Source organism: Clupea harengus, chromosome 2, assembly GCF_900700415.2.
Source record: "Clupea harengus chromosome 2, Ch_v2.0.2, whole genome shotgun sequence".
Classification (NCBI taxonomy): Eukaryota; Metazoa; Chordata; class Actinopteri; order Clupeiformes; family Clupeidae; genus Clupea; species Clupea harengus.
This window is the reverse complement of record NC_045153.1, coordinates 30111348-30134167: the sequence shown is the minus strand read 5'-3', so window position 1 is coordinate 30134167 and position 22820 is coordinate 30111348. Positions and strand designations below refer to the sequence as shown.

At 44.9% G+C, this 22820-nt stretch overlaps 3 protein-coding genes across 4 annotated transcripts in view; 2 read left to right on the top strand and 1 right to left on the bottom strand.

Moving 5' to 3' along the window:
• The first annotated feature begins 214 nt into the window (after window positions 1–214).
• LOC105898057 (claudin-10) lies at window positions 215–1503 on the top strand. The gene is made up of 5 exons (XM_012825057.2): window positions 215–504; window positions 648–809; window positions 923–1004; window positions 1111–1218; window positions 1323–1503. Exons 1-5 carry the CDS (start codon window positions 273–275, stop codon window positions 1501–1503), a joined length of 765 nt encoding a protein of 254 aa, XP_012680511.1. The 5' UTR covers window positions 215–272.
• A 711-nt stretch (window positions 1504–2214) lies between these two features.
• Window positions 2215–8470, top strand: dnajc3a (DnaJ (Hsp40) homolog, subfamily C, member 3a). Its single transcript, XM_012825116.3, has 12 exons — window positions 2215–2436; window positions 2986–3096; window positions 3200–3324; window positions 3444–3518; window positions 4137–4289; window positions 4648–4829; window positions 5080–5199; window positions 5397–5502; window positions 5683–5803; window positions 7034–7166; window positions 7269–7417; window positions 7711–8470. Exons 1-12 carry the CDS (start codon window positions 2355–2357, stop codon window positions 7863–7865), a joined length of 1512 nt encoding a protein of 503 aa, XP_012680570.1. The 5' UTR covers window positions 2215–2354; the 3' UTR covers window positions 7866–8470.
• Window positions 8471–8718: 248 nt separating this feature from the next.
• uggt2 (UDP-glucose glycoprotein glucosyltransferase 2) overlaps window positions 8719–22820 on the bottom strand; it is a 31048-nt gene continuing 16946 nt past the window's right edge. Inside the window, exons 27-41 of one of the 2 annotated variants that reach the window (XM_031560336.2) lie at window positions 21716–21795; window positions 19789–19978; window positions 19463–19621; window positions 19040–19125; window positions 16552–16636; window positions 16360–16442; window positions 15977–16000; window positions 14566–14667; window positions 14080–14164; window positions 13141–13323; window positions 12834–12994; window positions 12290–12404; window positions 12063–12179; window positions 10602–10764; window positions 8719–10300 (exon numbers count right to left, since the gene is read on the bottom strand). In XM_031560336.2, the coding sequence (XP_031416196.1) occupies window positions 10278–10300; window positions 10602–10764; window positions 12063–12179; window positions 12290–12404; window positions 12834–12994; window positions 13141–13323; window positions 14080–14164; window positions 14566–14667; window positions 15977–16000; window positions 16360–16442; window positions 16552–16636; window positions 19040–19125; window positions 19463–19621; window positions 19789–19978; window positions 21716–21795 (1656 nt within the window). In that variant the 3' untranslated portion in view covers window positions 8719–10277. The remainder of the gene's footprint in view (window positions 10301–10601; window positions 10765–12062; window positions 12180–12289; window positions 12405–12833; window positions 12995–13140; window positions 13324–14079; window positions 14165–14565; window positions 14668–15976; window positions 16001–16359; window positions 16443–16551; window positions 16637–19039; window positions 19126–19462; window positions 19622–19788; window positions 19979–21715; window positions 21796–22820) is intronic. The other variant, XM_031560344.2, reaches the window with a different exon arrangement.

Below are 22820 nucleotides of genomic sequence, written 5' to 3'. Positions count from 1 at the left end.
GGGTTTTATATCAATAATAAACATTGCACTGCTTCTGAGCAAGGTGACCTTCCCCAGACAAGACAAATATCTGAACCCTCCCTCAACAACACCTGAAGCGGTGTCGAGAAGAACACCACCCTCAGAAGGAGGGGACAAAAAAAAGAACTCACTGTCTTTAGGTTTTCAGTCTTGTGAACCGATCATATGTGTCTACGTGTAGCAGTAGTCTGGACAAATAAGCGCAAACTACATTCAGGTTCCTGAAGTCCATTTGACCATTCCCAAGAGCCATGAAGTACAGGACGGTGATCATGTACATGGAGATAGGATGTTTTGTTATTTGCGTTTGCGGATGGATCCTTGTCTGTTCTACAATGCCAACTGAATATTGGACCTTCTCAGAGGTAGCCAGCATTGTTCTCACCACTTCAAACTACTTCTCCAATTTATGGAAAGACTGCATCTCAGATTCAACTGGAGTTTCCGACTGCAAGGGATTTCCATCAATGCTTGCACTTCAAAGTAAGTGTAATTTCCTTAATGATCAAGCATTGGGGCACCAATCAAACCTAATATTCAGATGCTTGAGAAATGTTTTAAATAAAAACTCATTGCAATAAATTGGAGATTTTCACTAATGTCTTATCTTTTGGTCCTGTGAACAGTGTATATCCATTTGTGCCGTGCTCTGATCATCACCTCTATAATCCTGGGATTCTTTGGGGCCATTCTTGCTTTAGTGGGGATGAAGTGCACCAAGATTGGAGGCACTGAGATTATCAACGCCAGAGTGACCTTTGCTGCAGGAATGAACTATTTGGTTTCAGGTGATTTATTCATTCAAGTTTATTCATTATACAGTGTTATTATTTACAATTGTTTCATTATGTATACTGTCATTAATTGTCAATGATAATTAATTGTTGATATTCTCCATCAGGACTATGCTCTATGTTTGCTTTCTCCTGGTATGGTAGCAAGGTTGTGGCTGAATTTAAAAACCCTAACTACAAGGCACAAAAGTAGGTTGACTTTTACTGCTCTCAATAATAATACAATTTTCCGGTCTAACACCAAAGGAAACAGGAAGTTGTTCAGTGAATGCTAACTGATGGGACATGTCAACAGGTTTGAGTTAGGAGCAGGCCTTTTCATAGGCTGGGGTGGTTCCACTCTGTTGATATGTGGAGGCCTTGTCTACAGCATCTTTGCAGGAATGGAGGGCTGTAGATCAAGGTAATAAATATTTGTATGACCCATATCTGAGAAGGTTGTTACTCTACATATACTGAACGTGGAATTTACGTGAATTAACAGGTTTTTGTATTCTCTAATTTCAGCCCAGAGAACACGGATGTGCCGGTGTATACCACTTACCGCGCTCCCCCGTCATACACATCTTCCTCAGCCAAACGGACTTACAGCTTGCCACCATCCTCCATTCCCGGCAGAGAGAGCCGAAAGTCCAGGGCCTCCAGCAGAATCTCTGGCAGAACCTACAGCACAGACCCTTATGTGTAATGTTTGAAGTTTCCACAAAACACAACAAAAGTCAAGTAAAAAAACTTCAAGATAACAATGCAGTGTATTAGCAAGTAGAATCTTTTGAAATCTAGAAATGTAAAGTATAGACATGATGCAAAATTCTTGTCACATTTGTTAAATAAATTATAATACCAAGTCTACCCTGCACATTAACTGTCTTAAAGAAATTGTGAACATGAAGTGTTGAAGGGCATAGGCTACCTATGCAACAGACATGGCTGGAATTTGTATTTCAGTGTCTGATGCAACAACATCAATTAGCCTAACTACCTATTTTGGTGGGTTATATATCTATAACTCCTAACACACATTTTAAGGTTTGGACTGATCATCATACTAGGCCATGTATTGTTCACTATGAAATTTATATAGGCCTACAGTTGAATTTACTCTACTCGATTGCACACGTAAAGGCCTATGCAAGGGAATGTGTATTGTAGACGTGGGTCAATTTTCAGCTGGTAAGTTCAGTTCACCAGTCACATTTACTTGCAGTGCTGTTTAGTTGGGCTTAGGAAAATGTTCTCGATATTGATCGTGAAACATAAGAAATGTGTTCCCCTGGTATAGGACACTCTCCACGTTAGTGATGCCGTGGCTAGTCTTCGTTGATCCAAACAGACAAGGCGGAGTTTAGAAACTCATGAGCCAATCACAGTGGCCCACGACCAGTGGACTTCGGTTCTGCGTGACTGGAGCACTGACAACCATGAGACTGTCATTTGAAATCGCCTCGAAAGTGCCTACTAAACATTCTACTCTGTTATCTGCTAGAGACAATATTTTAACGGTGTTAGCAGGGTGGTGGTATCAATCAGTATTTGATTATGGTTTCCGTAACCCCTATCGCGAAGAGAATTCTAAATTATGTTCCATTTGTGCTTGTTTTGATTGACATGCGATACGAAGGTAAGTTAACTTAAGTAAAAGTCACTGCATAGTAACGAATTCGCTTTTTAATACCCAGTTAAACTAAAAACAGTTATACTTTGTGTCTTATAATCTGGTTGCGAAGGTTTCCATCTTAAAATGCCAAACTGTCACTGTCTGGACTACTGGGAACGTTAACTGAAAACATTTACTAGCCAGCTGGCCATTTAAGCCAATAATACCATTGGCTTCCATTCTTATTGTAGCTAAGGTTAATTAGCAGCTGCATTGTAACGTTGGGCACAAGAATATCAAGAGATGGTAGCTAACATTAGCCAGCATTAGCATATTCAGTTATCAATAAAACTACCGAAGTAAGACTAGTTGGCTTGCTAAGTAACTTTAGTGCGGAGTCCCAGGACAGATTTACCAGGAGTTCCCTCGTGAGACAGGAAGCTGTTATGCTAACTTAGCTAATATTAGCGGAACGATAGCCAAGCGAGAAACACACACCACATGTAACAGTCAAGTGCTGGGGTAAGTAGAATCAGTAAAAATGCTATATCGTGCTTTATGCCTGGGTTGCAGGCGTGAGATGTGGAAATACTGCGGATGTTGAAAATCATCTGGAAATGGGAAAGAAACTTCTAGCTGCAGGACAGCTGGCTGACGCGCTGTCTCACTTCCACGCAGCTGTAGGTGAGTGTCAACATCACGAAACTATCGATTGTAGTTATTATCAAATAACGAAAAATCATGTCTGTTATTGGGATTGGTGATGTTTTTGGTTTGCACTTTTTAGATGGAGATCCAAAAAATTACATGGCATATTATAGAAGAGCTACCGTATACTTTGCCATGGGGAAATCCAAATCAGCATTGCCAGATTTGAGCAAAGTTATTGAACTCAAGCCTGATTTCACTGCAGTAAGTATTTTTTCCTGTCGATGTGTTGAGAGTCTCGCCTTTCACACTTTTAAGGGAGCCATTTAAGAGAAAAATAACACAACATAACATGTACGAAAACACCTGTGTTGTTTTAATAGGCAGTCCTTCAGAGAGGAAACCTCCTGCTGAAACAGGGGAAGCTGGACGATGCCGAGACAGACTTTAAAAAAGTGGTAGGTAGCCCAGTTTTGATCACATAAGGTAGCATCATTATGTTGTAAATTGGGATCCGGTGTCGGTAACAAGACTGCATGTTGTGATGTTATTGTCAACTTATGTGATGGTTGCAACACCTATATTACGGTGCACGTACTTACATTTTCAAATAGTAAATTCTGCTTATTTTCATAGACCATTGCCCAATGTTTCGTTAATGTCCTCAATCTACTGATATGGCGGCTCCAGTTTATGTAGACATCTACTTGTGGAAATATGAAATTGTCATGTGCTATAATAAAATAAAGTATGTGATTGGTCTGGCAGGCTGTGCACTTTTATGCTTGTTAACCACTGGCATAACTTTTATAGCTTTTATTTAGCTTGTGTGCAGATGTGTAGCTAGCCTGCACAATTTACTAGTGAAATGGCCATGTTCATTAAAGAGGTTTCCAAATGAAATATATCAGTGGTGTTCTGGTTATTATAGCAGGAATATAATGATGTGTCCTACGAGAAACTGGCCAAAGGTTTCCATTGGTTAAGACTGACGAAAGCTAGAGCAGCATGGTGTTATTTCTAATAAGGTTTGAAATATGAAATATGACATGTTTCATTTCCATCCTGCTGCCCAGCTTAAATCTCATCCCAATGACAAAGATGAGACAGAAGCCCAAAGTCAGCTGAAGAAATCCGATGAGATCCAGAGGATAGTGATCCAGGCTCGGGCTCACTTTGATCGCAAGGAGTATAGCTCTGCAGTGGTCCATTTGGATGTAGTCATTGAGGTGAGCAAACAGCCATACTCTGCCTGCCATTATATCATTGGAGTTGTGATTGGAGCACCTAGACATTGTTTGTGTTTTGATACATGGGGGGGGGGTACAGTTAATGACCTTTTATTCAATCAATTATTTCAGAGTAACTTAACCAATTCATGTGTTGCTTTAAAATCAGTTGGGGTAGCACAGGTCATTTCTTTTTGTACATTACAGAATGTGTCATGCTTATAGCACCTCTGCTGGGGGTCTTGTGATGTCTCGCCCCAGCTGTGTTTGTGTGGCGTAAAACAACCTCATGAATCCCTGTGTTGAGGCCCAGCTCAGGGCAGATGAGTTGAGTGTCTTGTGCTTGTTGCCCTGTCAGACGTGCGCCTGGGACGTGGACTCCAGAGACATGCGAGCCGAATGCTTCATCCAGCTGGGGGAGATGGGAAAAGCCATCACTGACCTAAAAGCCACCTCCAAGCTGAGGAGTGACAACACCCAGGCCTTTTACAAGCTCAGCACTATCTACTACAACCTGGGAGACCACGAGACATCCCTCGGGTAAGGGCCATGTTTGAGAGATGGCAACAGGCCGCGCTCTGACAGCTGTACTGACCTCTGCAAAGGTGTGTGTGTGTGTGTGTGTGTGTGTGTGTGTGTGTGTGTGTGTGTGTGTGTGTGTGTGTGTGTGTGTGTGTGTGTGTGTGTGTGTGTGTGTGTGTGTGTGTGTGTGTGTGTGTGTGTGTGTGTGTGTGTGTGAGAGGGCTTTTCGGGGCTTCTGTTGAATTTCAATTTGAATCTGTTTTGTTAGTTCGGTACGTGAGTGTCTTAAGCTGGACCCAGACCACAAGCAGTGCTTCAGTCATTACAAGCAGGTGAAGAAGTTAAGCAAGCAGATTCAGTCTGCAGAGGAGCTCATCCAGCAGCAGAGGTACATCTTAATATGTAGACACCCTCAGCTCATGAAACCATTGGAAATGTCATGCTTAAATACCTGGACTATCACATGTTAAAATCATCAAGATTTTATTCAGATTCAGATGAATATAGAGTGCGCTATAAATTAAATGAATTATTATTATTAAATTAAAGGACATGATTATGCTAACTTATTTTCAAATCGTGCAGATATGGGGATGCTGTTAGTAAGTATGAGACTGTGATGAAGACAGAACCAGATGTGCCTTCGTACATCCTGCAAGCCAAGGAGCGCATCTGCCACTGCTTGTCCAAGGTAAGCTGCAGTCTATCCTCTGACCAGCAGATGCCACCCTCCACTCAAAATGCTTGACTGATATCCACATATCTCACCATAAACAGAAAACCTCACAGTTTCCCATGATTTGTCGAACGATGGGATACGATCGAGCGATGTCTGTTACTCTCACTCATTAATGAATGTTCTCCTCAACAGGACCAGCAGGGTGGTCTGGCCATCCCGGTGTGCAGTGAAGTCCTGGAGTCCGAGCCCGACAATGTCAATGTGCTGAAGGACAGAGCAGAGGCCTACCTGCAGGAAGAGCAGTATGAAGAAGGTACAAGACAAAATGTCCTCTGCTTCTCTGCAGTATTCCTTTTGATGTGAATGTTTGCTTTATAGACATCTGTCAGTTAAATCTTGTCGACAGAACTGCAGCCGTAAGCATTAAGAATGGGGAAGAGCGCATCCAGGCTGTGCAGCTCCCTAAAACAGGAGCTGAGCAGGGAGCTGGTCATTAATCAGCCTGGTGGGCCAGTGCTTGTGCCAACACACCTCTGCCTGCTGCTGCTCCTCTCCCGCCGTCTGTGCCAAGGAGAGAACACCCACAGGGGAACGGGGCCAGGAGAAGTCCTTCCCCAGCAGCCTCGGGGTGCAGAGCTAATTGCACTGCTGCTCTGTCTCACCAGGCACACAAGTCCACACCCTTGGACACCAGATCTTTTCCCCTTTCTGATTCCACTCCCCGCATTAGTTTGCGTTTTTGACGGGGCCATTCTGCAGCATACAGATTGACTGTGAGAACAAGGTTTGGTGTTTTGAGTGCAGGTTTCCAATCCAGTCATTCAGTCTCTGCACGTCTGATGGTATTCTAATAGACTCCTGTGTGTTTGTTTTTTTGGAGATGTTTACTCTCTGCGCTCTGCTGTCAGATATGAATATCCCACCGTTTTCCCAGCCACTACCATAGCAACCATGTGTATGTGTTTGGGGGGCAGGGGTAAAGGGGGTGTGTGTGTGTGTGTGTGTGTGTGTGTGTGTGTGTGTGTGTGTGTGTGTGTGTGTGTGTCTGTCATTAAGGCACTAGAGCTGCTTCGGCGTGAAGCACAGCAGTTGGTGGTGGCGTCGGGCACTGGGCCCGCTTTTAAACTGTCAGCGCCCCACCAGAGCGAGCTTTTTCAGAGTAAATAGCCCACAGAGCGCACCGCACATGGGAACGTGCGGCCGTGTTCATCCTACTGCTCGGAGCAGACAGGCTTCCAGGACGGTGGCAGCGAGGCCACGCTGCTGTTCAGAGGACGTCTCTACCGGTCTGGACATTTCAGTCAGCACCCTGAGCTCATATACCCGTCAGCATGCCCGTGGTTAAATGATGAGGCATTTCTTTTGAGTTCTGCTTCATGTAGTCACTTGCGCAAGATGAATAGGTTCTTGGGTTGACTGCTCGACTCAAAAGGCATTTGGTTGGCATTTAGAAAGCAACTGTAGGAAGGGGGTGTATGGAGTGAATGAGACTGGCACTGAAGCCCAGGTCAGGTAATGTTCTCTTTCTGTGCTCTCTTGGCAGCCATTAAAGACTTTGAGAGCGCCCGAGAACACAGCGAGGCCGATCGGCAGATAAAGGAGGGACTGGAACGAGCCCAGCGACTGCTCAAACAGTCCCAGAAGAGGGACTATTACAAGATCCTGGGAGTTAAGAGGTGAGGCCTTCAGAAACCAATGTGATTGTTTCATTCAGCCACTGTACAGAATGTTCTCCGTTCCCTCGCGCTAACTGGCCTTCCCCAATGTTGACGTGGCAGGACGGCCCAGAAGAAGGAGATCATAAAGGCCTACAGGAAGCTGGCTCAGAAGTGGCACCCGGATAATTTCCAAGACGCTGAGGATAAGAAGAAGGCAGAAAAGAAGTTTATTGACATTGCACAGGCCAAAGAGGTGCTCACCGATCCAGGTAAATGCCTCACAGTAATAGGTTCAGTCAAATTATTAAGCTTTCTGCAGTGAAGGTGATGTGTTTAACATCTCTGCCAACCTGATTCAGATATTGGAAATGATGTTCACGTTGGCGTGTGGGTTGCATCAGAAAACAGTTCATTCATAATTCCATACCTCTTGTGTGCTATTTTGTGTCTATTTTATGTTGTTTGGTTTCCACTCAAACGTACTGTGTGAGGGATGCTTGGAATAGAGTGTGCTCATTGGGATGGTTTTCATTTGTTTTGTATCTTTATTTTCTTTCTGCAGAGATGAGAAGTAAGTTTGACCAGGGGGAGGATCCCATGGACCCAGAGAGCCAGCAGGGTGGTCACCATCACCAGAACTTCCACGGGGGCCACAACCACTTCCAGGGCTTCAACCCTTTCGGTTCTGGGTTCAATTTCAAGTTCAGCCATAACTGAGGGGCACCAGACTGATGACTCAGCACCCAGAGAGTGACCTGCCTCAGGTTATCACCCACAGGGGTCAACTCCAAAACCAAGGCCAAACTAGGACCAAACCTTGCCTTCCCACGCTAAGGGAACGTCGAAGATGTTCAGCGTTGTGTGTGTGTGTGTGTGTGTGAGAGTGTGTTTGTGCGAGTGTGTGTTCGTGTGTGTTTGTGTGTGCCTGCACTGCCTGAATGTTAATATGAGCATTAACATAAAGACAGAGTACATCTGTACCTTTGAGGGACCTAGCTCGGGAATGCAGTCTACTAAATGTGTGCATGATCAATTGAAGCATCTCCTTTCTTCAGGGATCTCACCATTGAGACATCTGCACTTTTTTTATAGTGACCTCAAAAAGTACAATTGTCAATTATTCTTGGGATTCTTGTGTACATAGGAAAAAAAAAAACTATTTTTATATGGCTAAATCATTCTGGTTTGTACATATCTAAAAAGAAGACTATTTATGCCTATTTAATTAGTTGGCTCAGGATGAGTCACAATTAACAAATGTAAAAGTGAACAACCGCAGAAGAGAACCCATGTGATGACAATAAAGTTGTTCCACTCTCCAAGTTTGGTATTATCCCTCTGGCAAGTCGACAGTAAATGAAGATGGATTTCACCCAATTGTGCACCCTGCGAGACACCTGATGGCTCCAAAGTGCTGGTTCTATCCAGTGGCAAATTTTAATCTAAACGAATCCCTAACTGACAGCAGAGTTCTGCTGGATTGATGATGCCTTTATCCAAGGCTTTAAAATCTAAAACCATAAACTCACCACGCTCAAGCTGAGAACAAAAAACATAACGGGTTTCTTTATCAAATTCCCACATACAAGCTCAGGACGTTTTATTCATCATGTATTTACAGTCTGTGTGAGGAACTTGATACATGAGGCCCAAAAAAGGCAAAAGGACACATCATAGATTTTAAAGGATCAGTTATAATAACCATACAGAGGACATGAAGAAATGAAGACAAAAGATCAAATTTAAAAAATCAGGTACAATTGTATCCCAGTTGACTCTAGAACTGCTCAGGAATGATATAATGTCATTAGTAACCACGCTTGAACTGGACCTCTGATGATGAATACAAATAACCCCCATCACAGAAGCCACGAGTTTATCACCTTCTTCAAATAACCCCGATCACAGAAACCACGAGTTTATCACCTTCTTCAAATAACCCCGATCACAGAAACCACGAGGTTATCACCTTCAAATAACCCCGATCACAGAAACCTTGAGTTTGTCACCTTCTTCGAATAACCCCGATCACAGAAACCACGAGTTCATCACCTTCTTCCTGAGGGCATTGGTTTGAGATATGAAGGCAAGAGACAGACTAAGGCCAAAACATAATGCATCTGTGATGACTTGCCTACATCCCTGCATAAATATATAAACAAAAACAAAAAAAAAACTCTTTTACTACTAATTAACAGTTGAGGAGGAAATAAATATTGAATGTAAGAAAAATGAACGCTTTGTACTGGTTTCAATCTATCTGGGCCATAAATTCTGATCGCCCTGCCAGATACTCCATTGGCGATAGTAAATTATTACACAGTTTACGTCGAATGTATTATGCACTGACCTCTGGTGCAGGGAGTAAGACTTCCACAACATGACTTCTCATGACTTCTATGTATGAAAATATTTCATCAACTAAAATTTTATTTCAGATAATAGTGCACTTAATGACTAGACATGTAATTAAATGAGCCAAAGGGAATGAACCAGGCATTTAAAAAGACAAAGGGAATGTATGAGTACTTAACAAAAATCCCAGTAATAAAAAAAGATTTAATCTTGGCAAACATTCAGTTTTTAGAAGGGCAGGTCACCCTTTTTCATAACTTTGTATAAAAGATTGTAAACAGCAATTATGAACAACAATGATTGACAGGTAGAAAGAACCAATGCATCCCTCCCCCATAGGAATGTGCCTCAGGTGAGATATGGACCAATGAGAAGAATTATGCCTACAAACCAGTGCAATAGTGAATTTAAGTTGTACAGAGTCACACCACAAATACCCACAGAGCAGACGGAGATAGCTGCCCCTGACCCTTGACCCTTGACCCCTGCCTCTCATGTCAGTGTCGCAGAAAAGCACATGGTCATTTACAGCAGTTGGAGTCTGAGTCATAGAGGGAACTGAGCCTCATCCATAAATACAAAAGTACTGTATACGAAATCCTTCTTTTAGAAAAGAATAGCTCTGTAGCCCCACTGGTGCCACTTCAGCTGAAATACTTCCTGGCAATGTTCATGAGAAATTTACATCTTTGCACAGCTGTAGTCTTCAAGCTTCACAGGAGGATTAGGTGCAAATCTCACTTTCCTCTTCAGCACAGTGCGCACCAGCAGGTGCTAAAGTTCATCACGTTGACTTCCTGAATGAAGAGAGGGTGACATGTAACTCACATAAATGTAGGCTTAAGTGTCCCTGTTGTAAGACATCTGCTGTTCTCACATTTGATGAGCTACCAAAACAAAACAAAAATCACATTAAAAAAATCTGAAATGTGAAGCTCTGTGATACGCAGTAAAACATACAATGGCGGTTTAGATTTTGCAGTTACAAAATGTGTCCAGCAATAACATCTGTTGACCCATGGACGACACCTCTCAGTGTGCCCGTCTTGCTTGTGGCTGGCCCATGGCTGATGGCCCATGGCTGATGCTGAGACTCACCTCTGCTGTCCTGTGCAGCCGCGGGCTGGCCATGGGGTTGCTGGCCCTTCTCCTCCTCAACGCGCCGCAGGAACTGCTTGATCTCCGTGTCGTATTTGGTCCACTCGGACACAATCCTGGCAGCAGCGGCCAGCTTGGGCTCCTTGGTCTTTGGGTTATTGCACTGCAGAGAACACAAGAGAGGCCCCAGGCCCCAGACCATCAGAACCACCCAATTCAGACCCAGATTTGATTCCTGCCTCCATTAAAAGGGCATTAGCCAGAGCATACTTTACAAAGACAACTGGGATGGGAAAGATTTCCATTTTTATCCTGTTTCAGATTTTTTTATGACTTTAATTATAACAACGCCTGAAATACACCAATGCACCAATCAGCTCTTCAGAATCAGAAGACTAAATCTTGAATAGAATACTTGAGGCACAGGCCTTACAATCCATCTGAATTCAAGTTAAATGCAAAATAGAAATGATATTCAATTTGACTTCTGGACACTGAATGTCACAGAATGAAAAAACACTTCTAATTATAAGTACTGCATTTTGAAAATGATACATTACCTCAGTTAGTATAATCTAAAAGAAATACTACAAAAAAAACCTTGTCGCCATGGCCCTGACAGCTGTATAACCCTTTACCTGTTTTCATTCACTAAAGCAAACCTCAGAACGGCTCTTCCGTTGGGATGCGTCTCTCTCTCAGATGCAATAAGCCTGAAGGTGAGCTGTTGCATTGGTTATTGCGTGATGGATGGCAGGGCCTTTAGAAACGGGCTGCCCTGTAATGGAGAAAGGGCCTCTCCAGATCACTACCATTCATTTGACTGTGCCTCAACTAATGAAACCCTCTCAGCAGCAGCAGCAGCAGCAGCAGCAGCAGCCTCCTCCCAGAGCAGGGGTGAGCGTGTAAATGAGACGACTATTCCTGGCCCTTTGTTTGCCAGCACATTTCAGGAGGAGGGGGAGACGTGGACACGGGGACAGAGTCGGGTCGGACTGGTGCTGAGAGCAAACACCTGACATCCACTGAGTCTTATGAAAACAAATCAGAGCTGAATGAGTTCTGGAGCAGATTCTGTGCAGCCATGGGGTCACACAATACATGGCCTTTAGAATCGTGTGATGGACAGTCTGGAATTGACAGGTTATGTGTTTACATTCAGAGATGTTCTCAAGGACTCGAGGGCATGGAGAAAACATTGATTTTTGTTTTCATTTGTGTAAGGTGGTACACGGCACCAAAGTGAATCCAACTACACGCGACTGGCCTTTCTAGAAGGAGAGATAGGAACCTGAGTTGTGGTCATAACCAAGTGGTATGCTGTTTTGACAAACAGTGACATCTGACTACTGTAGTGAGAAGCCAATGGCCATTATATGGACACATGACTACTAGCAAGCATAAAGCAGAGGGTCCAATGGCATTATTATATGGAATAGTTGTGTTCATGCTGCCACTCACAAGGTCTATGGTCTTGGCAGTCTTCTTGGATACATCATCGCACCAGGTCTCACACCACAGCCACTCCTGAGGCAGAGACTTGATCGCCACCTGGTGGATCATGTTGTTGGGGAGGTCCTGAAAGGAGCAAAGAAAAGTAGAATGTTGAATTATTCAAGGACACAAAATTAAGGCATTTCTCATTCACTCATTATTCCAAAGCATGACAATAGCATCTCATCACTCACCTGGTCCAAGTTGGAGAGGCTGTTTGGGTCTTGGCTCAACGCTTGGTACTGACCACGAAGCCGATCGCCAGCAGCAATCTTCCTGAACTTCTTCAGATCCACCACGTACAATGCACTGGAAGAGCACTCAGGTGATTTAACAGCTATTCAAACACGTTGCATCATCAGACTCAATGGTTTTCTAAATGCCTTTGCAGGCATTTTACAGGACATAGAATATTCATCTTTTCACATACATACAAATGATGATCCTCTAAATAAAACATACATTGTAGTTGACACTTAACCTTGATGTAGCATTACTTAAGTTCATGTACCTTCACTAAATGTAGTTAGAATGTAGGGGTCCCTAATAATAAAATGAACTAGGGCCAAACTAGGACATCCCTGTTATATAACTGTTACATAACTGTTATTTATTTGAATAACTATTACAGTAATTATATTGCCATCACCTTATTTTCAATATGTATATCTTAAAATGCTAATGATGTGCAGTGTGATTTTGTCCATCATTACTAAAAGCACTGCTTCCTGGATGTACCTGATATGGTATTTCCTGTGACCCAGGTGGGAGGCCCAGTAACCGTGCTTCCAAAAGCGGTATCCCTCCATCTCCTTCCGGCTGTCGCAGAATGGCGTGTAGCCGTAGGGGGCTCCCTCCAGATCCAAGTCCCTTAACTCTTTCACGTCGGCCCGCACAATCTGCGGAGGACGGTGAGATCTCAGTCAGTCAGAGAACTCTGAGTCAGTGCAGTTCCGCGTACAGAAGAACTCAGGAACCTGCAGAACCATTCCAAACTGAGCAGGTTGAAGCGCCACCGTGCGCAGCCGTGCGCCACCACGCTTACCTGATCTGCGTCCACAAAGATGATTTTGTCGACGGCCAGGGGAAAGAGCACGTCCAGGAAGAGGATCTTGTAGCCCCAGATGATGCGCTGCTTCTCCGTCTGCTGGTGAAGCCAGCGAGGCCACTTGTATTGAACCAGCTCATACTGGAAGCCGTAGGCCTCTGCCATCTGAGGGATGGTCTCCTGCAGAGACAAAGAGACAAACACACAAACACACACACACACACACACACACACACACACACACACACACACACACACACACACACACACACACACACACACACACACACACACACACACACACACACACACACACACACACACACACACACACACACAGGAGTATCAATATAACACAGCATTTCTTGTTGGCATCTCCTAGCAACATCAATTTCACATCAAATGTGTTGGAATAAATTAAATCATCCTAGAATGCTAATGACAGAGAAGCACAGTTGCGACAGGCTAGACAAATGTCCTACCGGTTGAAATATCTTTGAGAGATCTCTGAAGTGCTACACATTAAAATCACATCAAGAGGAAGAGTGAAATCAGTCAGTCATTCGACTGCTATACATTCCTATTATCAAAAGTACACATCTGTAACAATTTGTGAAGTCCTCACAAAAAAATGGAACATTTTGTCAAGACATCTTCTTCTCTATCCTGCTGGTATCTTTCTATTTTTACAACATGTGATTTGGCATAGAAGGCGTTCATGTATATAGCCTGAGCCCTATAGGAGGAGAGAAGAGTGAGATAAAAGGGGGGAGTCACAAAGGAGAAGAACACATCCCACAGTGCCTTTCATCGCCCCAGCACAAACAAATCCATTCCTCCCAGGGGTCAGGACCAGAGCCGCCGCAAGAGTTCTCCTGACGAGGCAGGGCAAAGGCAAGAAAGTTTGTGTGGAGTCGTGCGGTGCTGCTTTTTTACCTTGAAGGACGGGGAGAGGAAGTTCTTCAGGAACCAGAACTTGACAGGGGTTTGGGTGTGCTGGAGGACCGACAGCATCATTATTCTAGAAGAGAGAGAAAGAGAGAGAGAGAGAGAGAAAGAAAGAGAGAGAGAGAAAGAAATGAAAAAAAAAAGAGCAAACATCAGTGGTCTCTCAGGGAAAAAAGATAATAAAAGGAGTGAGGACACATGGGGGGCTTCAGCTCAACAGCGTGAGTGTGTGTGTGTGCGCATGTGAGTGTGTGTGTGTGCGTGCGCATGTGAGTGTGTGTGTGTGTGCGTGCGCATGTGAGTGTGAGTGTGTGTGTGTGCGCATGTGATTGTGTGTGTGTGTGTGTGTGTGTGTGTGTGTGTGTGTGTATACATGCGCATGTGAGTGTGTGTGTGTGCGTGCGCATGTGAGTGTGAGTGTGTGTGTGTGTGTGTGTACATGCACGTGTGTGTGTGTGTGTGTGGGCGTCTCACCTCAGGAAGCGCTCATACAGATGTCCGGAGGCCACAGAGAAGATGTTGAGCACATCTTGCTTCTTCTTCTTCTCCCCATCATCCGAGGCGGTGCCGGTGATGCTGCAGGGGCCAACACAACACATTATGCAATTTGCTCTTTATAGATCAGCCTCGCTTTTCCTTCCTGCACACACACACACACACACACACACACACACGCACACACGCACACACGCACACACGCACACACGCGGACCTGGGCAGGAACCAAACTCAATCACTCTCATGCAATCACACAAGCCTTGCCCACAATGCGCTGTTGCTACAGTAATCTGGGTTGCGTTGACAACCGCATGTGACATTACACGACACGGAATGCCATCCATGCTGAGCCTTGGCGGGCATAATTACCGAGTGTCTGACAGAGCTGCGGCAGAGACACAGCTCAACTCTGTGTGCCGCTCCGGCAAAGGGATACGGCGACTCCACACCGGGCCCCCGCTGCCGACTAATCAACTCCTCCCCACACACGCCATTATTACAGCCCCCATTCCCATATTGCTTCCCTTGTTTTCTCAGATCACACGCAGCATGACACACAGACAACTCTGTGACTTCACGAGAGGAACGTTACGAAAGTTTTTGAAATAAGAGCAGTTTAGCATAGGAGCTGCTTTCAGCACCAAGAGGGCCCTTGGATTCAATGTAACATGCACAGAGACGACGAGGAAAGAGAGACAGACATGGAACGGAATGGAAGAAGAAAAGAAAGACAGGAGAAAGACAGTGACTTGAAAGGGACTAAAAACACCAGTCTTCCATTCACCGTGTACAAACAGCCTGCTGCAGAGAGGACTACCAGGCAGCTACTGGCCATCCCAAAACACAGCACTGAACTGCCCCCTCCAGGCCTTTCTTACGAGATGTCTGGCAGCTCCCCGTGACTGGGGCAAGCTGTGGAGGGCTGTCACCCCACTGGCCTGTCAGAAGGCCAGGGGGTTGGCAGAGACAGGCTCCACTGTGAGACTGAGATAGTGCCATCTGTACCCAACATCTCCAGATAAGCAGCTCAGCAATATCTCTCCACCTTTTGGTCTTTCGCTCTTCCTTCCGTCCTCTGTGTCAAGCACATGCACAAACACATACACGCAGGGAGGGGAACCTAGAGCTGGTTGACTGGTGGAATGTTCTCCATACTCTTTAAGGAGTCAATTATAGCCAGATCAATACACTAGTTAGCTTCTGCCTTTTGTTTACAATGACGGCTATCAAGCCTTACAAAAAAAAAATTACTTTTGAATTTGAAATTTCAAGAAAACACAAGACCTTTAAACCAATAACCAGTAACCAGTACCCAGAATGACACTCATCTCCAGAGTAGATGAAACAAAAAAAAATCAGCACAAATGGATTCAAAAAAGGTCCGTACCTTTTCTCCAAAGAACTCCATACACTTCATACAGACAGCAGAGAATAAGAAGACAGATGACAAAGAGTTAAGGGTGTGTTATCACCGCAAAAAAAGAAACAGACACACAACAAATGAAATCACACAAGTAGACCTCGCAGCAATTAAACCTAATTGGATCAATCATTCATGATTATCCCCTTCATTACCTCATCAATAATCATTCTTAAAATTGTGTTCAATGATTACGAGTTTAAAGGAATGATGTGCCAAAAGTGTAGACAACTATTTGTATTAGGACAGCTGGCACCTCACGATGACGCTAAATATGAACTGAGGGTTTAGACAGAAGGGATCAAGGATCTAGGCTCATCTAGGGTCATATTAAATCACACTGCATTTACCTTGTTAGTGAGTCCCAGAGTCCTTTGCTCTCAGTGGCTTCACTCAGAAGGTCCTCATGAAGTTTGTCAGGACGTTTCTGGACCTTCAAAATGAGTAAAAAACTTGTATTGGCTAAATGGTTAAGAACCACAGTGTCTTACAGTGAGGAGCTGGGTCCAGTAGATTCAGCAGTACAGAGGCTCTGAACTTACCCTGACTTTGATGATCTTACTGTGGAAGCTGTTCAGGACAACAATGACATCTCCAGCATCAGCCGGGGAGTCTGTGCCATCATGTCTGTGGGAGAAAGAGAGGAAGGTTGACCATGAAATTGACATTCTTACCAGCACAATAGAACCAATCAAAAGGGTAATGACTGCCTGCTCAAAGGAAACACACGGGGTATACTGTACATCACTGCAGACCATAAACAACGATGGATGTACAGACACACACGCACACACACACGCGCACGCACACGCACACGCACAGACACACACACAGAATACAGCAATGCATATCAAACAAAATGAGCATTCTGTGATGGTAGCCAGGACCTTGCACGGATTATATTAATGGTCAGGTCATTGGCGACAACAACCTTTACATGACGCAGCCCCTCTGTGATAATTGCACCCTGACAAAGCAGTAGAGGTTCCGACGTGTCTGTAGTAAATGCGGTCCCATTCCAACAGTGAATCTGGCTGTTTTGTGAGTATTACTGGATGGGTTTCTGTGCAGCCCACTGGGGCATTCTTTAAAAGTTTCCCACAGGTACAGCGTCTATGGAACAAGAATTCCACCAAAGACACTAACGTGCCATACTATGCATCATATGACTTATGCGTGTTGCGCACAGATCCTTGCGTGTCGGAGTAATTATATTTATGTGAGGAGAACATAAATCCTTCCTTCTTCGTTCCCCCTGAAGCGCCCGCTGCAACATTGGAGTTCTTCTCTCCGCGTGGGGAAGGCAGAGGCGCTGTGCTCCTGAGCAAACTTCCCCCCGCCAGGAATGAGCAATAGGCTGTCAAGGCACGGCAAGTCGTCATGACTTCAGCACTTACTAACGGCACAGAGTTAACCTTATCACCGTGATAAATGTGGGCCCCGGCCGGAGCCCCGAGTGCATTTTCCCCCCTCTTTGAGCACTGTTTGCCGGGCCTCCGCTCCGGCCGCCTCCCTCCACTGGAGCCATTAGGCGGCGGCTTAGAGAGCACAGGGTATCAATTTGCATCCCACCGCAGGGAGATCCCCCCCCATCTCATTCATTCCTGTCAGGGGGAGACAACGCTAACGGGGGAAGAGCCAGTGTGTGAGAGCTCGAGCGTTTCACACGTAAACACAACGGGTAAATACACAAACACACACACACACACACGCAAACACGCACACACACACACACACACACACACACACACACGCAAACACACACACACACACACACACACACACACACACACACCCGAAACACACTTTGCTGGTTCAGTTGTGCAGCAAGTGTAGCTCTCGCTAGGGTAGAGCAGTGCTAACCGGATGAATAATGGCACTGCCAAGGTGAAAAATGACATCACCTTTTAGCTTCACCTGGAGGATAGGGGGATAAATCTTTGTGTCTGATATGATTTTGGAGAAATCCAGGGCTGTGTTTTCTCAACTGCCGTTTAGAGATAGCAGAGGGGATAATGCCAGCACCACAGATGCCTTGGAGGACCTACAAACTGGGACTGGATCCATCATGACTGCAAGAAACCCTAACTTAGAAAGTAAAGTAGTGCAGAGAATAAGTCATTGCCAGTGTCTTCATGCAGTTTGGGGAGTTAAGAAAATTACTTTGCTCATCTTGGACTTTTCGGGGCAAACAAAGGACCTATATGATCAGCTGTTATAATGAAGTAGACCAGGGTTTACTGAGGTTGGCATGTTATAATTAAGTAGACCAGGGTTTAATGAGGTTGGCATGTTATAATTAAGTAGACCAGGGTTTAATGAGGTTGGCATGTTATAATTAAGTAGACCAGGGTTTAATGAGGTTGGCATGTTATAATGAAGTAGACCAGGGTTTAATGAGGTTGGCATGTTATAATTAAGTAGACCAGGGTTTAATGAGGTTGGCATGTTATAGTTAAGTAGACCAGGGTTTACTGAGGTTGGCATGTTATAATTAAGTAGACCAGGGTTATTGAGGTTGGCATGTTATAATTAAGTAGACCAGGGTTTAATGAGGTTGGCATGTTATAATTAAGTAGACCAGAGTTATTGAAGTTGGCATGTTATAATTAAGTAGACCAGAGTTACTGAGGTTGGCATGTTATAATTCAGTAGACCAGGGTTATTGAAGTTGGCATGTTATAATTAAGTAGACCAGGGTTACTGAGGTTGGCATGTTATAATTAAGTAGACCAGGGTTTAATGAGGTTGGCATGTTATAATTAAGTAGACCAGGGTTTACTGAGGTTGGCATGTTATAATTAAGTAGACCAGGGTTTATTGAGGTTGGCATGTTATAATTAAGTAGACCAGAGTTATTGAGGTTGGCACCTTTCTTAGAACACGAATGTTTAAAGTCTCAAGATTAGAATGTCAGAAACATGACACACTATTTTGTTAATCACAACAATATTAATATAAAACTTGTTAGCTGATATGTTTGACTGAACATCAGTTAATTCTATAATTAGTATTGGTGGCTGCACTTACGCAAGTATCTGGTAGATATCCTCTGACCGCCCCGTACGCAACCTTAGGATCCAGGCCCCTGGGTTGGCCTTTAACTGAAAGTAACCCTGAGAAAAATAATATTACATCTCATCACCATCATCTCACAATGACAACATAACAACAACCTCATTAATAAGGACACCTAAAGACGTCTCAAATACAGTCCTGCCCATCTGGAAACAATAGCACAGCTGATAAAACAAAACAAGAACAGTCTGTTAAGCACTTTGAGAAAATAACATGACGCACACTTACTGAACTGAACTAAATGACTCACAGAGCTCAAGCTAAAATGCACACCTCTGTTTTTTTTCATCATGATTTTCTAAAGAGCTGTAAGTTCTGATGCTGGCTTTGGTGAATCATCTTCAAAAACAATCAGGGGCCTGTGAGAGAGCTCACCAGGTTGGCCATGACGATGGTGTCCTGCATGAGCGGGTCCTGACTCATGCCCAGGGTGAACTGCAGGCCGCGCGGAGGCTGACCCGTGGACAGGTCAAAGCAGTGTCCCTCCAGCAGCAGATACTCCAGCTCGTACTCCGCAGCAACCACCCCGCTCACCTGGCAGAAACACAAACCATGAATACCACTCAACAAAACACCTAACCACAGATTCAGATACATTTCTAAAAACCTAGAGTAACAATTCTGTTCTATTTCTAATTGCAGTTTCAGGATTTGTGGGGGCCACAGTTTGAGTGCAAGAGTGCGTGTAGTCATCTTCACACCTCCTGGAGGTGGATGTTGTCCAGGTCGTAGGTGCTCCTCACGGCCTCCACCATCCAGCTCTCGGGAGTGATCATGTTGAGCGTGAGGAGAGGGGACTCCGGCACGTCGACGAAGAGAGCCATCGGCCCGGCCGATATGCTGTCGTTCCCCAGGAACGTGACGTCCGGCTGCAGGACAAAGCGGTAGAAGCTGCAGGACAAAAACAGGAAAGGGAAAATGTTCGTTCTGGATTAGAATGTGGCGTCGGTTCACTTGTCTCGACAAATATACATTTCAACATCATTTCCATTTTAAGACACGGAGACCACACAGAGAATGACCACCTTGCCCTTTCATAAATATGACACCCTCTTAGGTTCCAAAAACATTATTTTTACATCTTTATTCAACCTCCATCTGAAACACTCTGTCAGAGCTCCTGTGTCTTGAAGCCTCCCCCTCCTGATGAGCCAGCTAGGTGGGCAATATGGATTGTGTAACGAGAATGCGTCACCTTGTAACAAAGGAAAAGGGCTGGAATTCCAAAGAGGCGTTTCAGACAGCTGAGAAAAAATGGTTTCTGTGAGACTAAGTTACTCTCTCCGGTGTGTACTTTGGGCTTTGTAACTTTGCAGACCGTTACATGAACAAAGCTCTATATAACACACTAAAGGAAAGACTAAACTAAAAACCAGAAAGGCATAATAGGGCCTTTTTTAAGTAGCATCACATGCATGCTGTATATTGATAGCATGGTAGGATAAATGGGTGTGAATGTGGAAAATGTGCACACCTAATAAGTCTCAAAGATTCTTCACTATCTGCCACAAGGGGCATGTCTTCTCCCGGTCTCTATGTTAATTGCTTTTTCAATGAAGTCCTGTGACAGGGGAGGCCCACAGACAAGACTGAGATAACAGGCCAAGTGATCAATATTAATAAGAGCCCTTATTGGATTTAAGCTGTCTTTCTATCCCAAAGGCAGACCCCAATGTTCTCTCTACAGGAAGACATCCCAAACGTTTGGAATCTAACTGCAGCACGCATGGTGAGTACGTGTCAACAACACCACTCTGGAGTAGGGACTAAGCGTCTATAGCCAAGCAAATTACATTGGCAAAGCTACTTTAGCAAAGTGATGGATCCCATAATCAGGCCAGTTCACTTTCGATGGAATGTTACTTTACTCAGCCATTAAATAAAGACAACTGAGATGAACTGGCAGAAAGTTTAACAATTCGGTTGGAAACTAGCCTGACACAACTGTAAACAAACTAACAAGCACAATTGATAACAACCTCCAAAGTCGACTTCAAACCTTACTTTTCTCATATCTCTACGTGGGGAAGGAAAAAAAGGCATTTTTAAAGTTGAGGTGTGCTTGGCAGAGTGCCTGGTCTGGAATAGAAGCCTTCCTCAAAGCACTGGCAGCTCAACCAGACCAATTAAAAAAAGACCGCTGAAGAGACAGCGCATCTTTAACACGAGTCAATTCCCAAATGTCCAACAGTATAGGGGGGAAAAAAACTGTTAGCTGAGACACCTCAACTCAACAATCTAAATTAAGACTGTTTCAAGGGAGGTGCAGACCCTATATGACAAATAACACATCAACATCAACATCGGAGAAAAACAGCAACTAACTGGACTACCACTCAACTCCTTGGACTAATATTTAGGCATACTCAGACATCCAATTCCAACTCGCCTGGGCCTTTGCATCTGTATCTGTACACTTAACTTGTCTCCTCACCTGTATGTGTTAAATGACTATTTACTTAGGAAAGTGGTGAGGGCCCTAGGCGTTACTGAACAGATGGTACGAGTGAAAACAGTTATGGGCTGCCTGCATTTGCTGCTGGTGCTACTGCTGCTGCTGCTGCTGCAGGGATGGTTGCCTTGGCACTCATAGACAGGCAGGAAGTTTAATTAGGTGCAGTTGCCTACCTCTTCAGGGGCATCTCCGACAGCTTGGCACGGCAGTTCAGGAACACCTGCAGTTTCATATTGACCACTTGCCCAAGCACCTGGAGGAGGGCACAGAGGATATGACCCAGTTACTGCACACCCACAGGACACACACACACACACACACACCCACACCCACAGGACAGACACACGCACACACACACACACACACACACACACACACACACACACACACACACACACCCATCCATACACGAACCTTTAAATTAAAGAAAGCAGGTCTAAAAAGTATTTCAGCCGTTACCTCAGATAAACTCTATGGCACTTAACACTCTTTGTAGAGTGCACTGCACCCAACCAGCAGGGAAAGGGGGAGAGCAATTACAGTCAACAATTACTGAAATCAAGCATGATACGATCATTAAAAAGGCTTTTTTATTATTAGTGGTGCATTAGTCACACGTCTCCCGCTCAGCCGGTGAAAGCGGTGCCATGCCAAGCGTGTTGCCACAGCTGGATCAGGCTGAGAGGGAGCGGGGCGGGGAGAGGGAGCGGGGCGGGGAGAGGGAGAGTGGCGGAGGACGTGGGAGAAGCTGAGTCAGTGGTGAGGTGTGAACATCATGCATGCAGCAGGAAGAGGCAGGCGGGCCAGGAGAGGAGAGGAGGAGAGGAGAGGAGAGGAGATGAGATGAGATGAGAGGAGAGGAGAGGAGAGGAGAGGAGAGGAGAGGAGAGGAGAGGAGGAGAGAGGAGAGGAGAGGAGAGGAGAGGAGAGGAGGAGAGAGGAGAGGAGAGGAGAGGAGAGGAGAGGAGAGGAGAGGAGAGGAGAGGAGGAGAGGAGAGGAGAGGAGAGAGAGGAGAGAGAGAGGAGAGGAGAGGAGAGGAGAGGAGAGGAGAGGAGAGGAGAGGGAGAGGAGAGGAGAGGAGGAGGAGAGGAGGGTGAGAAGAGAGGAGATGAGAGGAGAGAAGGGGAGAGGAGATGAGATGAGAGGAGAATGAGAGGAGAGGAGAGAGGAGAGGGGAGGAGAGGAGGGGAGGGGAGGGAGGGCGAAGGGGGAGAGAAGGGGAGAGGAGATGAGAGGAGAGAAGGGGAGAGGAGAGAAGGGGAGAGGAGAGGAGAGGA

What these genes read in the sequence shown, in the direction of transcription:
- LOC105898057 (XM_012825057.2), top strand. Translation starts at nt 273, where the DNA reads ATGAAGTACAGGACGGTGATCATGTACATGGAGATAGGATGTTTTGTT. An exon ending in AATGAACTATTTGGTTTCAG is followed by an intron (nt 810 to 922) that starts GTGATTTATTCA and finishes ATTCTCCATCAG; the next exon opens with GACTATGCTCTATGTTTGCT. An exon ending in ATGGAGGGCTGTAGATCAAG is followed by an intron (nt 1,219 to 1,322) that starts GTAATAAATATT and finishes CTCTAATTTCAG; the next exon opens with CCCAGAGAACACGGATGTGC.
- dnajc3a (XM_012825116.3), top strand. Translation starts at nt 2,355, where the DNA reads ATGGTTTCCGTAACCCCTATCGCGAAGAGAATTCTAAATTATGTTCCA. An exon ending in TCACTTCCACGCAGCTGTAG is followed by an intron (nt 3,097 to 3,199) that starts GTGAGTGTCAAC and finishes TGCACTTTTTAG; the next exon opens with ATGGAGATCCAAAAAATTAC. An exon ending in GAGCTCATCCAGCAGCAGAG is followed by an intron (nt 5,200 to 5,396) that starts GTACATCTTAAT and finishes CAAATCGTGCAG; the next exon opens with ATATGGGGATGCTGTTAGTA.